The sequence below is a fragment of the Erpetoichthys calabaricus genome, chromosome 12, assembly GCF_900747795.2.
Source record: "Erpetoichthys calabaricus chromosome 12, fErpCal1.3, whole genome shotgun sequence".
Lineage (NCBI taxonomy): Eukaryota > Metazoa > Chordata > Cladistia > Polypteriformes > Polypteridae > Erpetoichthys > Erpetoichthys calabaricus.
Genome location: NC_041405.2, coordinates 142,043,788 through 142,060,550, shown reverse-complemented (window position 1 = coordinate 142,060,550; position 16,763 = coordinate 142,043,788). Strand labels below are relative to the sequence as shown.

General features: G+C 40.0%; 2 protein-coding genes across 2 annotated transcripts in view; one reads left to right on the top strand and one right to left on the bottom strand.

Moving 5' to 3' along the window:
- Positions 1–16,763, top strand: part of ap3d1 (adaptor related protein complex 3 subunit delta 1) — a 1,136,182-nt gene that overhangs the window by 135,228 nt on the left and 984,191 nt on the right. The gene's annotated exons all lie outside the window — the stretch shown is intronic.
- Positions 11,303–16,763, bottom strand: part of LOC114662772 (alpha/beta hydrolase domain-containing protein 17A) — a 30,292-nt gene continuing 24,831 nt past the window's right edge. The window contains exons 4-5 of the mRNA XM_028816429.2: positions 15,096–15,275; positions 11,303–14,995 (exon numbers count right to left, since the gene is read on the bottom strand). Of these exons, the coding sequence (XP_028672262.1) occupies positions 14,770–14,995; positions 15,096–15,275 (406 nt within the window). The 3' untranslated portion in view covers positions 11,303–14,769. The remainder of the gene's footprint in view (positions 14,996–15,095; positions 15,276–16,763) is intronic.

Here is a 16,763-nt window from a genome sequence, read left to right as displayed (position 1 = left end):
AAGGGGATAATGAAGACAAAACTGAGCAATGCCACACTGTGTCACACTAGCACTGAGGACTTTCAGCCAGCAAAATATTCAGCAAAAGTGTGTCAAGAAACACTAGTGGGTCAGTTTCATACCAACAGCAGTACACCTTTATAACGCCTCATGTGATTGCTGTCTTATCTTTAGCCAGTGATTCTCAGACTCAGTCATGGGGGACCCCACATCACTGAAGGTTTTTGTTTTAACCAGTTTCACAACCACTCTAATTGACCCCATTTAATTAGCTGGTCTTTTTTTTCTCTTCTTTTACTATTCACTCAGAAATTCACAACTGCTTGGTATTTTTACATTTATAAGACATTTAGAAATATTTTTTGCTATACTTTAAATTCTCAACTCTCATTGTTTCTTTTTTCTATAAATTTGCTCTTTTTTGTACCTTTCATGGTATCCTGATGATGACAACAAGCAGAGCAGACAGTGAGACAAATGACAGAGAATGCTGAAAGGCCGTAACTAATGGAGCATCAGAGCCACTAACACGCTCATTAGTAAATAACGGATTAAATAACCAGAACTCCTGGAAAGGCAGAATGAAAATCAGGATAATGAATATCCTAAAAAACAAATTAAAAAAAGCTTTAAGTCTGTGCAACATACATAAGTGCTTGTTGCGTTCTAATAAAAAATTTAACTCGGTTTATTAATTTCTACATTGACCCCAAAACACAGAAAATGGGAAATAACTGCTTGCTTAATTAGGTTAGAAGTCCAATTAAAATCAGACGATGGTTGGAACAAAAATCTGCAGCCACAGGGGGTCCCCAGAACTGAGTTTGAGAGCCACTCTCTTTACCCAATTAGAGGCTTTTTGTCTTTTGGAATCCTTGTGTTTGTTTGAGGAGGTTTTTATTTGTTGTAATATTTCTACATTTCATGAGCTTCTGTTAAAGCTAAAGTTCCCTCTTGGGACAAATAAAGTAGTGTCTTTCTATCAATCTGTATATACAGTATCATTCTTTATCTTTTATGCATGTTATGGAAAAGCTCCATTCAAATGACCACATATAGAAGAAACACAGCAGGTAACGCTAAAAAAAAGCAGCAGGGTATTTTTTTTCGCTAGATATACTGAAGTTATTATTTGTTTATTATTTTATATATTTTGATGAACAACATATAGACACACAGGATAAAAACCTAAAAAAAGTGCCTTTGGTGCATTGCCAAAAGCTCCACTAGATGGCAACATTTCCTACATTTTTAACACCACTAATTGGTGTGTCCCTTTGTTTTTCAGTCCTACTTGTCTTGGTGAGGCTGAGGTAACTGAGCAGAAACCTGGACGTGATGGGGTGCCAGTTAAAGCAATGTGAACATGTACTTGGATTGGATTCAACTGTAGTATGCTGAAGAACTGTTTTGGTAAGGCTGTGTTTTCAGTTTCCTCTGAGCAGTGAGTGATAAAAGTGCTGAGGGTGGTACTAAAAAATGACAAATGTATGAGTTATTAAGGGAAAGCAAAAGGACAATAAATAGTTTCAGCTCACTCAGTAACTCAGAGTACAGGATGTCAAATGTGAAGAAAGGCTTCTCTTGATTATAGGATATTAATTTTACAACACACAACACTTATTTAAAGTCTTTGGTTTTCTCTGACAACCTTATGTCTCACCCACCCTCCTCTGAGTCTTTTGCTCAGTTCTTTCACATTTAAGCTGAGTTTTTGTTAATGTTGTTTTGTTGATTCAGCTCCCATATTGTTCAAACCTGGTGCTTTGGCCATTATCTTAATGAGAAACCAATCCTTGTGCTTAATAGAACGTACCCCTTAATCAGACATTCACTAGCAAACAAACTGACATTTGGCCAGTGAAGGCCCACTATGGGGAAACATATTGGCCATATGTGGGCAGCCAACAAAGGCCCAATTGGGACAACACTGGTCCAGTGTAGAAAACTAGAAAGCCCAAATTTGGTCATGAACCTGAAAAAAGTCCATACCTTACTAGTCCATCCATCCATTCATTTTTATACCAGTGCTTGGGCACCTGGTGCCTATCCTACCAACCTTTGGACTGTATACCAGCCAATCAGAGAGTGAACACAACACACACACAGCATGGAGCCAGTTTAGCAACACCAGTCCACCTAACTTGTATGATTTTGGACGGTGGGAGTAAACCAGCATGAACACAGGGAGAACATGCAAACTCTACACAAAGAGGATCACGGATGTGAACCCCAGTTCCTTACTGTGAGGCAGCATTGCTACAACTGCACCAATCTTTACTGGCCCTTTCAGTTAAACTTTTTGTAGTGTTGTTTTTTCATCAATGAATTGGTGTCATCACAGGGGGGTGGAGGAGCCTATCCCATCTAGTGTAGGGGCACAAGGTAGGTACAAATTCTGGATAGGGTGCCAGTCCATCGCAAGGGGCAAACACATACACACCCCAACCACCCAGTGGGGCCAATCCACCTACCTTGGATGTCTTTGGATTGTGGGAAGAAGCTGGAGCACCTGGAGGAAACCTACACTGACATGAGGAGAACATGCAAACTCCACACAGGGAGGACTGGGATGTGAACCCTGGTCTCCTTACTGAGAGGCAGCAGTGCTACCACTGTGCTGCTGTACTGCCCAATTAATTTATGTGTATTTATGAATGTTTACAATTTATTAATTAATAAGGAAAGGAGAAAAAAAACACAGTAGTAATGTGGATTTAAACTATTTCTTCTTACAAAATACAAAATGTCTTTGCATTTATTGATACAAGTCCAGGCTCTTTTTTTTTTTGTGGTGTTACAACACTGAACACGAAAACAATACTGATAATATACTGAAAAAAAATGCAGTTTTAACCAATATAAAAACAATACTTTTTGAAGTCATTCCAACTGTTATTTGTACCTCTACACACAATCCACTGAAAATAATTCACTGTATTACTTACTGAGTGACAACATTAAAAACTGGGAAACTGGTGGAGACTTAGCTGAACTTGTTCTGCCAGCTATTAACCCATTTTGGGCCACTAGGTGAGCTTTGCTAAGGGGCCCCTGGAAGCGGCCCCCACATTGGGCCATTGCAGGATTTAATTGGGTTTTCCCAAGCCCACATTGCCCATCGTCTGCCCACACAGGGGGCCACTGTGTGCATGTGTGCTTTTATTGAACGTTTTCATCATTTTTGAAGATTTTCCTTTTTGGGAAATATCAACATAATGGTTTTTAAACTTGAATGAAATAGAATGCTTCATTCTTTTATCTAAATACTGTATTTAGTACTATAGTGTTGTACTGTGTTAGCCATTATGGATGTAGTGAGAAGTCAAGCAAAATTACACCTTTTATTGGCTTACTGAAAAGATTATATGCAAGGCAACTCCTGAAGAAGGGACCTGAATTGCCGTGAAAGCTTACATATTGTAATCTTTTTATTTAGCCAATAAAATATGTCATTTTGCTTGACTTCTCACTAAATATTGTATTAAAACATTTCATGATAAAAACAAAAAAGGTCAAAATGTCGTGATCATGAAATGTTGATTACCTTATTTTATTTTCTTTGTTAACTTCCTGCTTATCAACGTGCAAATAGCTAACAATTTGTTAAAGCAAGTGAACTGACATCAGTGGCAGTAATAAGAGTTGTTCTGAATTTTAAAGACAGGTAAAAGAGTATTGTTATTAATCTGAGTTTACAGACAGGGCTGGGATGAGCCTTTGGATTACAGTTATGTCAGTCAGTCATTTTCTACCCTCTTTAGTTCTGAACAGGGTTGTGGGGGTCTGTTGGAGCCTATCCCAGCTAGCATAGGGCGCAAGGCAGGAACAAGCACTGTACAGGGTGCCAGTCAATTGCAGGGTGAACACACCCCACACCAAGCACAATTTAAGATTGCCAGTTCACCTAAGCTGCATGTCTTGGACTGTAGGAGGAAACCCATGCAGACAGAGGGAGAACATGCAAACTCCATACAGGAAGGACCTGGGACGTGAACCCTGGTCTCCTTACTATGAGGCAGCAGCACTACCACTGTGCTACCATGCCACCCTTTGGAATACTGTAAATGATGAATTCAGTTAAACAGCCAGGATTGACGTCAAATTAAAAAAACACAAGCCCAGCATTCACAGAGGCCATCCAGGATCAGGACTGGTGTCCCCCATTGCAGAATTTCTGTAAATATTCCTTTTAGTGGCTTAAAAATTTCTTTGAAGTTCTCACTACAAAAGGCTTAAAATGGACACAATACATCTCAGCTGTCAATAAAGAACACTAATGTACTGTGCATAATGCAAGCATGCGTATATTCTCATAAAATTTGCTTCAGACTACTCCAAAATGTGGTTGTTGAAGCCAGTTAAAGACAATAGCACATTTACTTCCTCAGATATCAGCAAAAAAATCAATCTATCCATACCAGCTTTTACGGGTGCACAGTGGAGAGTCCATACCATCCCATAATGGCACCTACTCAGTTCAGGACCACAAAGCACTGCACATGTTAGTGAATGTCTCTCACAATATTACCGGCACACAGCATGCCTCAGTATCTCAGAAAGGTAAAAGGTTTTTAGTATGGACACTAATGGCACCAGGTTTGTGTAAGGTTTATTTTTCTCAAACAGTTTCTGATTTGTTTTCACCTTCTTTGTATAGATTGCAATTTTGCAATAAAGGTGGAATAAGTTCTGATGGGATTTATCTTGGTTTCATTTTTTTATTACACAAAATCTGTGATTTTGACAGGGGTGTGTAGACTTCTTATATTAACTGGATGGTTGTTGTATATTGTACAGAATTCAGGAGTACATCCCCTCTGAAAGCTAGCAAATCCACTTATCTATCTTTAGAAGTAAGAAACATTTGCAGTTTCTGTATGAAACCAGAGAATCAGCAAAACTGGTTTATAAATTTCCAAGAAAGTATGATTTTGTTTTTCAAAATGATGAAAGCTGCTCCTCTCTCCATTGTCCAACAACCTCCTTCAAGTTTCTGTTCTGTCTCCGATGTATCTTTAGAATTGTGATCACAAAGATTATTATAATTGACAAAGTTGGTGATTGTACTGTACATATTTCAAAAATGAATACACCCTCATAGAATGTGCTTCATAAAGCTCCAAAATGTGGTTGTTGTGGCCAGTTGAGGGCACGTGACCAGCATATGAGTTGTAATGAGTTCAACCAAAGAGTGGTGCTTAACCCGCTGAATGACTTCCAGGCCTAATGCTGATGAATGGCAACACATCGGGGAGAATTGTCTGTTGACTTAAGAAGGAAAATTTATTTCATTAAACAAAAGAGGACAAGGGTAGAAGAAGATTAGTAAATCACAGCTATTAAGGGAAAAATACAGGAAGGAAAGGTGATGCACAAATCCATGTAAGCGTTCAGGCCATCATCATAATCTGTCTCCTTGTCAAGGACATTTTTTGCTGAGAAAAGTGCAAGAGAATCATAAAGCAGGTGTGTCAGAGCTGGAGGTGGAAAGCCAAACTGGATTGACTGTTTTCATCTCATGTGATAAGACGAACCCTGCGCACAACTGGAATGATAGCATGGTTGTCAGGAATGCCCTTTAGCCTTTGCCAAGACCCATATTAACAAGATCATTCTAATCAATGGTCAGATGAGGTCAGAATCTATCTTTTGGAATCTGACAGTGTCCAAAATGTATGTTGTCACAAGATAAAGAAGGGCATGAACGTTAGAAAAATTCTGACAATACCCTCATCAATCCTATCCACCTGACTTCTCTAAAATAACATTAAATCGAATATGGAACTTCCTTAAGTAATGTAAATGTTATTTGGCTCATGGCTCAGCTTCAGCCTTCTGGCAGAGGCAACCAGATATCTGGCTAATATGGTCTGCTCTTGAATGGAATTCAACACGCTATTGACCTTTTCAAGAGCCCCTGGACCACTGGCAGCAGAAAACAGCCCCAAAGCATCCAAGAGCCACCACCAAACTTTACTGTGGGTTGAAAGGTGCTGTTCTTTGTATGCAGCCTCCCATTTTTTCTACAGTTCTGTGGCTCCCAAACTTCTTTTCTATGGCCCTAAGTGTGCTTCTGGTAATTTCAACTAATTTTTTTGTAGTCATTCCCAATCTACAGTATGCAGCTCAACAACTTTTTCTCATTTGACTTCAGAGCTCTTTGGTTTCACCCATGCTGATGGATGACAAAAGGATTTTCCCTGGGAAAATCCCCACGGAAACAGGATATGGTCACAGGCAACAATAAAGTTCCTAGACTAGGGGAACTAGGGGTTCTCAGACCTGGTCCTGGGGACCCACTGTGGCTGCAGGTTTTTGTTCCAACCAACTTCTGTTTTTAATTTAACTCCTGGGCTAATTTAAGTGAACTGTTACTTCCCAGATTCTATGTTTTGGGAACAATGTAGAGATTAGAAAACTAAGTTTGATGCACCATCTGTTGGAATGACAAACACAATGTATTCCATTACAGGTTGTGATCTGCTGCCTTTTGGAGTGACAAATGCAATGCATTTTATTACTAAACATGTGTGTGATACACCAAAATTTTGCAATGACTGAGACAAAGCAGTTGAATGGACACATAAAAAGATAATGTCATAAATATTCTATGTTGTTGTTAAGTATATGTTTAATAAATTGTTATCTTTATGTAATATAGACATAGAAATATGTCTGTTCATGGGGTGCTGTATACTGTATGCATACTGTAATCCTGTAAGTAGTCTGTTGGAGGCACACCTAAGAATCTCTGTACTTTGTGAATGAGAGTAAACTTGAACCCACTACATGCCTATATGACAGGACAGCTTGTACAGCGACTTAACTATTAAAACTCTGTAATATCTCGACTTCCCCTTCACAGATGTGTCCATGAATTTGTTGCATTGGAAAAAACACTGTCACATAACCACATGCAACATGGCCGACCTTTACGAGCCAGCTTCTGTCTCCTTACAGTTGTGCCAGTTCTGCATTGGACTTTCCTCAAATAGTAAGCATGAGCTGCCTCATGTAACATATCCAACTTTTTTTTTCAGTTTTCTCGACTCTTTTACATCACACCCTCTTTGATGGCTTATTTTTGACTTCCTGTCATCTGAGTTTTATCTTAATTGCCTTTTTCTCAACATTGGCTTGATCTTGTCTACTTTATTATTGAACATATAATTCTTAGGACCACTATACTAATGCTGGTGGGGCTTACTTTTGCTTCATGGTATGGATTCCACAAGATGTTGGAAACATTCCTTTGAGATTCTGGTCCATGTTGATGTGATTGAATCGCACAATTTGCCAACTGCAACAGCGGTGAATCTCCCATTCTTCCACATCCTAAAGTTCGGATCCGGTGACTGGGAAGGCCACTGAAGACCACTGAACTCATTGTCATGTTCATTAAACCAGATTGAGACAACTTTTGCATTGTGACATGGTGCATCATCATGCTGGGAGTAGCCATTAGAAGATGAGTAAATGGTGACCATGAAGGGACACACATGGTCAGCAGCAATACAAAAATGAACCGTGACATTCAAGTGGTGATTGATATTGCTAATATTATTGAAATTACTGGGCCCAAAGTGTGCCAGAATAACATTCCCCACACTGCTACACCAACAGCAGGAGCCTCATCTGTTGACACAAGACAGATTTGGCTGCACGGATTTCTGCTGTTAAGTGCCAAATTCTAACCATGCCATCTGTGTGCGGACTCATCAAACCAGTTCACATTTCTCAGTCTTCAACTGTCTAGTTTTGTTCAGGTTATGCCCACTGCAGCCTTAGCTTTCTTTTCTTGCCTGACAGGAATCAAACTTGACATGTTCTTCTGCTGGTGTATTCCACCCACCTCAAAGTTTGATGCACTGGCCATTCCAGGATGCTCTTGTGCTCACCAGTTGTACAGAGTGGTCCTCTGTGTTATTGCAGCCTGTCTGTCAGCATGGACCAGTCTGGCCATTTTCCTCTGACCTCTGTTATTAACAAGCCACTTTTGGCTGCTAAATTACCACCCACTTAATGGTTTCAGTTTTTTTCACCATTCTGACTAAACTGTACTGACTGTTGTGTGTGAAAATCTCAGGAGATCAGCAGTTACAGAAATACCCAAGCCAGCCTGTCTGCCACAGTCCAAATCACAAAGATCACATTATGTTCCACATTGTGGCGTTTGATGTGAACGTGATCCGATGCTCCTGACCTGTGTCTGGGGGATTTCATACATTGTACAGCTGATAAGCAAGAATATACAGGTGGTCTTAATAATTTGCTGTGTGTGTTTAGCTGATGGCTTACAATAAGATTACTATTCATTGCAATTCTTTGTATGCATTTTATTCAGTTGGTGCACAGGCAGGTGAAGTGACGTGCTCAGTGTCACACAGTACATCAGAGACAGAAGTGGAATAGTCAACTCCTTAATGTCCAATGCCTGAGCCACTGACCCAAAGTGAAAATTCAACAGTTGGACTTATTCTTTCCAGCCTTCTAAATTAACTTCTTCTTTATTGATTTGTACTCTTGTCTCTTATATGCAAGGTAAAAAAAATGTCAGCTAAACATGAAATTTAAAGTACAGTTGTGTTAGCAAACACGGAGTAGTTAAAGCTGATTCATGACAACTGAGCTATGTCCTGTTTTTACTTTAACTTGCTCATTTTCTTGACTTAACACTCAACCAAGTAAAATCTCAAGCTGCTCTCTTGTTTAAAGTAGTAGGGAATTCAACAAGTCAACTGAGAAGTAGCATACTCCATATGTCTCATAAAGATAGGATCTCCAACAAAATTCCTAATTTGAGACTAGTTCATTTTTTAACTGAACCTTTTCTCCAGTTAGGTTCAAAACCCTTGCATGTTATATAGTACTAGCTGTGTAACCCCGTGTCGGGGCTCCTAGAAACTGAGTCGGTGTTTTCATTTTGCGGACATGCTTACACCACACCCCCGTCTATTAGCAGCTAAGTGAGTTTTTCTCTCTTTTGTCTTTCCTCAGCGGTTTCACTTTATTTCAGCTTCATGCTGTAGCCTTGTATTTCTTTCTTCTTTCGACTCCTTAACTTGGGGCCACCTTGCTGGCTCTTTGTGCTTCAGGCTGTAGCCTCGCACTTCAGGCTCAGCCAGCCAGACACACACACACTTCCACGTGTAGATGTTTATATACAGTGGGGCAAAAAAGTATTTAGTCAGCCACCAATTGTGCAAGTTCTCACACTTAAAAAGATGAGAGAGGCCTGTAATTTTCATCATAGGTACACCTCAACTATGAGAGACAAAATGAGAAAAAAAAAATCCAGAAAATCACATTGTCTGATTTTAAAGAATTAATTTTCAAATTATGGTGGAAAATAAGTATTTGGTCACCTACAAAGAAGCAAGACTTCTGGCTCTCACAGACCTGTAACTTCTTCTGTAAGAGGCTCCTCTGTCCTCCACTCGTTACCTGTATTAATGGCACCTGTTTGAACTCGTTATCAATATAAAAGACACCTGTCCACAACCTCAAACAGTCACACTCCAAACTCCACTATGGCCAAGACCAAAGAGCTGTCAAAGGACACCAGAAACAAAATTGTAGACCTGCACCAGGCTGGGAAGACTGAATCTGCAATAGGTAAGCAGCTTGGTGCGAAGAAATCAACTGTGGGAGCAATTATTAGAAAATGGAAGACATACAAGACCACTGATAATCTCCCTCGATCTGGGGCTCCATGCAAGATCTCACCCCGTGGGGTCAAAATGATCACAAGAACGGTGAGCAAAAATCCCAGAACCACACGGGGGGACCTAGTGAATGACCTGCAGAGAGCTGGGACCAAAGTAACAAAGGCTACCATCAGTAACACACTACGCCGCCAGGGACTCAAATCCTGCAGTGCCAGACGTGTCCCCCTGCTTAAGCCAGTACATGTGCAGGCCCGTCTGAAGTTTGCTAGAGAGCATTTGGATGATCCAGAAGAGGATTGGGAGAATGGCATATGGTCAGATGAAAAAAAACTCTACTCGTCAGATTTTGAGTGGAAACCTCCTTCCATCAGCAAGGGCACTGAAGATGAAACGTGGCTGGGTCTTTCAGCATGACAATGATCCCAAACACACCACCCTGGTAATGAAGGAGTGGCTTCGTAAGAAGCATTTCAAGGTCCTGGAGTGGCCAAGGCAGTCTCCAGCTCTCAACCCCATAGAAAATCTTTGGAGGGAGTTGAAAGTCCGTGTTGCCCAGCGACAGCCCCAAAACATCACTGCTCTAGAGGAGATCTGCATGGAGGAATGGGCCAAAATACCAGCAACAGTGTGTGAAAACCTTGTGAAGACTTACCGAAAACGTTTGACCTCTGTCATTGCCAACAAAGGGTATATAACAAACTATTGAGATGAACTTTTGTTATTGACCACTTTTTTTCCACCATCATTTGCAAATAAATTCTTCAAAAATCAGACAATGTGATTTTCTGGATTTTTTTTTCTCATTTTGTCTCTCATAGTTGAGGTATACCTATGATGAAAATTTCAGGCCTCTCCCATCTTTTTAAGTGGGAGAACTTGCACAATTGGTGGCTGACTAAATACTTTTTTGCCCCACTGTATAAGAAAGGCCTAAAGATAATAAACAGAATGTCCAACTAAAGGTAGGAATTAAAACAGAATTATTGGCTTTGCTAAAATAGAAAGCGACCCGGGTTCGCTTCTCGGGTTCTCCCCGTGTCTGCGTGGGTCTCCTCCCACAGTCCAAAGACATGCCGGTTAAGTGCATTGGTGATTCTAAATTGTCCCTAGTGTGTGCTTGGTGTGTGGGTGTGTGTGCGCACCCTGCGGTAGGCTGGCACCCTGCCCGGGGTTTGTTTCCTGCCTTGCGCCCTGTGTTGGCTGGGATTGGCTACAGCAGACCCCCCGTGACCCTGTAGTTAGGATATAGCAGGTTGGATAATGGATGGATGGATAGAATGGAAAGCAACACCTGCTAGATTCCTCATGAAATTGGGGCTGAACACATCTGTGTAAACTCAGTAATGAGCACAGCAAAGGAATGGAGGAACTATGGAGCTCTGCAAAGTAACCCAAGGTATATCTTCGTACAAATCAGCACCACAGCCTATTAAGTGTCCCTTGTGTACAAGGCAGTTGGGTGGTGGAAATATGAGGGACTGAGAAGAGATGCAGCTGGCTTGAAAAAGCCCCACTATTTGCCAAAAAAAGTTACCTCCCAATGGTCATTGCCAGTCACATGGGCTCTTAAGAACAACAGATAAGTTTTTGACTTCTCTGAGGTGTGACCAAAGAAATACAATCCCAGACTATTACAAATGCACAATTGCAGAGTAGAAGCTCCCATTTTATTGCTGACATATACAAAGTGAATTCCTACAAATGACTGGACCAAGACCACGGCCTTCAACATCCAATCAGGTGCAGCTCCAATTTCAGTTTGAGGTGTAAACAGATTTTGTATCGTCTTCCCCCACCTTTATGTCACCCTATATTGCATATCTGCATTTTGTGTTTATCTTAGCATTATAGCTAACATTGATTAAAAAAATTCCAAGAGAAATAAAAACCAACATAGAACAACTGGTTACATAAGATAAGGAAGCAAAAACAGGCAAGTTCATACATTAACATTTTTACATATGAAAATAATGTTCTTTAGTAAGATGTTGAGGTTTACATAAAAATCTCAGCCAACTGTTGAGGTTCCGTTTCATTCTTGAAGTGAAGTTTTGACCAAACCCCCCTCACCTCCACTCAAACCCACCTGCATATTGAGTATGTTGCATAAATATATAGTCCAGCATGATAAAAGTGATTTAAAAACAATTAATAAATGTCAGACACTAGAAAACAAAAACGAATCTCAGGTAAAAATAAATAAAACATCAAGCCACACATTTTAGCAGTCTGACCCAGCTTTGAGTGAATTCATTCACTTGCCTGCAGAGATACAGATTTGTTTATTTCTTCTGCAACACTTGTTAAGGTTTCCTTTAAGTGCCAACATGAATGCAGATCCTCATCCATCTGGAGCTGGGAAACACCTGTGATGTTGTCAGCTGAGCCTTCGGGGTGATAAATGACATGGCTGTTCCCACAGCAGAATGCAGTACACGGTCATCCTACTTAGTGACAAAAATGTGAAATGTACATCCAACTGAATTGTTGTAATGCATATAAAGAGGGACCGACCCGATCCACCCCCCCACCCATTTCTGATCAGTAGCGCACTGTCCATGTACCCCGATTATTAAAAAGTAACAGGTGGCGACACTATAGCATTAGTGATAAAACTTTTTTTTTTGTTCCCTTTCGGCTTGTTAAAGGGTTGACTCAAGTGCCTTGTCAAAAGGAACTGAAGAAAAATAAAATGGCATCAGACCCTTTCACCATCAGCCAAGCCTCTGCAAGTTCTCTTCAACTTCAAGTCCTATGGGAGACAATAAGGTGAGGCCTTTTATTTTCTTTTTACTGAAGCTAAAATCAAGGATGCCGCCCTAAAATTAAAGGTACTTTGTGCTGACTTGTATTTCTGACCAAATGGCACAACAGGAAAACAAAGTCGTACAAGATAAAAAGTGAACTTTGAATAACACAAATGCACAAACAACATTTTACCTATACTTCTGTTGGATGTACTGTGTACATGTTGGGAAAATACTGGATAGAAAATCTGAGCTTCTCTATTTTTTGAGTTCTGATGCAACAGTTAAGATGCATCAGATCAGTATGTGGGGTAAGCATGTCTTGTACAGACATGTCTTGGCCGACTCTGAATGTGAGGGTCTTGCAGTGTAGGACACAGCATACTCACAAATAAACCTGCATGAAAGGAGTGAGCGAAGAAGCCAGTAGATAGGAAAGCATGCTCAACTTTGGCTTTACAGAACTCTACTGAACTCCCCCAAACCTCCATGCTATGGAATGATGCGCACGGCTTACTACAGTTTGAATGTGTAAAACTTGCATACAGTGTATACCAAGTCCATTAATGGGGTTTTTATGGATTGACGAGGCTTTGGTGAAATGGCCAAAATGTACAGCCATGCCAGTGAATAGATATTCTAAATAGATTTGAGGGTCCTAAAGAAATAATCACAAATGTACATATTTTTTTTACCTAACAGGTACAGATGCTTTGATCGTTGTGTATCACAGGATTTTTTTTGCCTTACATAAAAAATTACATCTTGTGCTACCAATTGCTTCAGTTTTTACCTGCAAAAAACTTACAAAGTATTTCAAGAAAAAGTGGAGAATTTCTCAAATATTTTAAATGCTTATAATTTATATAAACATTTAAGAAATGTTTCAGTTACTGAGGAACAGGTATATACTACAAATTGAAAATTCTAGACAGCCAACGGGGCCAAAAAACACCCACATTGAATATTATTCGTCTCGATTAACCAACTAAAACGAGTCTGTGACAACATCACAAATTAAACTAAAAAACAAACTTTTAAACAACTTAATGTCCTTACCTGAAAGTAAACATAGGGCAGCATTTTAGATTAACAATGATGCTACTATAAACAGGGGACTAAAAGCTGATGAAACTATCCGAGCCATTTATCCACTTGTTTACCACATTTACAAAGATGACATTGCAAGGCTGTACTCAAATGCAGGGTGAGGGTTACATATGAGCCAGAGACGGCACCTTAAAATATATAACTTCTCGACTTCCAAACTCTCGCAAGTGTAAATCAGACTACTTCTTACTGAGAGTAAGTTCACTTCTCAGAAACGTACCAGCACTTAAGTGTCTTAATGTGAATGAGGCCTAAGAAGAAATTAAGAATGGGTCCAGTTTTCCCCAGAATCAATACCACCCAGCCACAACAAAAGAAAACCCTTGAATAAGGAGTTTAAAGCTTAGAGATAAGAGTATATCAAAAGTCAAAGAATTTGGAACATGGAGAGAACTGTAATGCCCACAGTCCTGCCCTTGACAGCATCAGTGTGACTTGCAAATTCCAAGTGTATGTAAGAAATAGAGAAGGAACAAGAAAACACTTCACAAGATTTGAAGGATAAAAAGCAGCAACTGTGTGGTCAGTTGGAATCCAATTCCAAATGCGCCAGCGCGATGAGAATTGGCACAACCAAAGTGCTATGTGACTTTATAGCGGCAGATGCTCCTCCAGAACTGTTTGTACAATGATATCAGATATTTAGACTCGTCATGTCCAAAAATAAAATAGTCATCTGATAGAGAGGAAAAAATATTACATGTAGTGTTTATATTAATGGAGTCCAACTAACCAAGACAGGTTACGACCAAAACAAAAGACGATTTACACGTGGAGCAGGTTTCAGTGCTGGTGAGTGGGATGCTGGTAGGCCCGGCCTGAAAAAAAAAGCTAAAAACTGTCCACTGTCTCAGAGTCTTGTTCTAAATTTGCATTTCATCATTCCGTAGCTATAAAAATAGATATTGTCTTGTTTGCTTCTTTTGGTGTATATATTTTGTTTCCTTAGTCCCTATATGTTTTATATATAAACACACAAAGGAGATGAATAAAATAAAGCAAGCCCAGATAATAACAGTTCATAATGGGCAGCCAAATATTTAGAAAATAAAAAATATACATTAAAACACCCCAATTTAAAAAAAAGAAAAGAAAGAAAATCTAGCTTCACTGCCAATGTTTTGTTGTCATCATTGAGGATGACACTGGAGAAGTAAACCTACCAAAAAGAAAAAGAAAGAAAAAAAAAAACTTTTATACGCAAAAGAAAAACGCAGCCCTGTGGGGAATGGAGGAACACCTTAGGCTCGCTGGCTGACCAAATCTTGTGAGATGAACTTGCGCAGACGCTCCAGGTACTGGCTATATAGTTCAATGTCATTGTGTCCAGCTCCTTCCACCCAGAGAGGTTCCACAGCCTTTGGGCATCGTTCAAACAGAGCCAGCCCATGCGAGAAATCGATAACCTCATCTTCCGTGCCATGAATAATCAAAACGGGTGAGCTTATTTTTGATACCTTTTCGATGCTGTAGAGGGAAGAATGACAAAGGGGCATTAGGAAAACATGCTCTAGAGAAACATGCTCTAGAGAAGCTTAGACAAACACAAGTATAAAAACACACGCACTTTGGAAAAGCGTCAAAGCAGTAGGTCTTCCTTGTGTCTGGAAAGGCAACTCGCATACCAGAAGTCAAAGGGGAATGCAGAACCACAGCAGCACATTCGTATCGAGATGCTAGGTCAACTGTGGGTACCGTGCCAATGCTCTGCCCATACAGTATAATGTTTTCAGGACTGATGCCATACCTACAAAGACAGATACAAAGAAATTCCAGGTGTCAGTTACATATTTTTGCTGCCTAAGGTGATAATACTTGATGTAGGCACTAACCTACACTCACTGGGCAAATGCTTAGGAACACTAAACCAATACTGGGTGGGGGCTCCTTTTGCTCTCAAAACAGTCTCAATTCTTTGTGCCATGGAATCCACAGACCATTACACCACCACCACCACCAGCCTGGACAGTTGACAGAAGGCAGGATGGGTGCATGGATTCATGCAATGACATCACCATTTGTATGCCTGAGCCAAAATTGAGATTCAGACCAGGCTCCATTTTTTCCATTCTGCAACTGTCTAGTTTTGGTGTGCCTATTCCCACTGCAGCCTCAGCTTTCTGTTCTTGATTGACAGGAGTGAAATTCGACATGTTTTGCAGTCCACAATGTTTTTTTCTGCTCACTACAGTAGTAAAGAGAGATTATCTGAGTTACCTTTGCCTTTGTGTAAATTCAAACTGGTGTAACCATTCTCCTTTGACTTCAATCATCAAAATCACATTTCTGTCCACAGAACTTAAACTCACTGGATGTTTTTTGTATCATTCTGAGTAAACTCTGGAGACTACTGTGCATAGAAATCTCACAAGATCAGTAGTTACAGAAATACTTCAACAACCAAGCCAGGGTAAACATCATTGAGATCACGTCCCATTATCCCACCCCCCCCCCAATTCTGGTGTTTGATGTGAACATTATCTGAAGCTCCCGACCCGTATCTGCATGAATTTATGCATTGTGCTGCTGCCATATGATTGGCTAATTAAATAATTGCATGGATTATCAGGTGTACAGGTGTTCCTAATAATTTGCTCAGTGAGTATATATCTGTAATAAACTGCAATTCAGGGCCCACACAATCTCTCAGCTTCAAGACAGGGGAGAAAATCCTTAGGAGGGAAAGTGGCATTGTAACCATCAACACGTTCAAGTCAAGCCATAGCTTATCCATGCATCAGACTAAATAACAAACCTGACCGAAAGGAACACAAAGTTCAAAAACTGAGTGAAAACAGGAATGTGAACCTTCAAAGGTCTCCAACACTCTAATCAAACATATACACTTGTGATCTTAATACTCCCAATTCCTAATTAGTCAATAAAATGTTCTTTTGAGATTTACAGACACAAGCAAAGGAAGACAACATACAGTATATTGAGTATTCGGTATTAAGTCACGTATAACAATGTCAGGCATGCCCTACATATTGAGTATGTTTAGTGCTTGTGTGCACATCAATGCCCACCCCAAAGAAATCAAGTCTGTTCAAGTGTCTTGTGCAGTATGTTTATAAAGCTGTATGCAAATATGAGGGCAAACACTGCCAAATTATGTGTTTCATTAAATGTGGAAGTGAAGAATCAGCCAAAGCAAACTCCACAGGGGTCAAACACAATCCTGACATATTTCAGCACATTGTAATGCACAAATACTACTTGCTAAATTTAACAT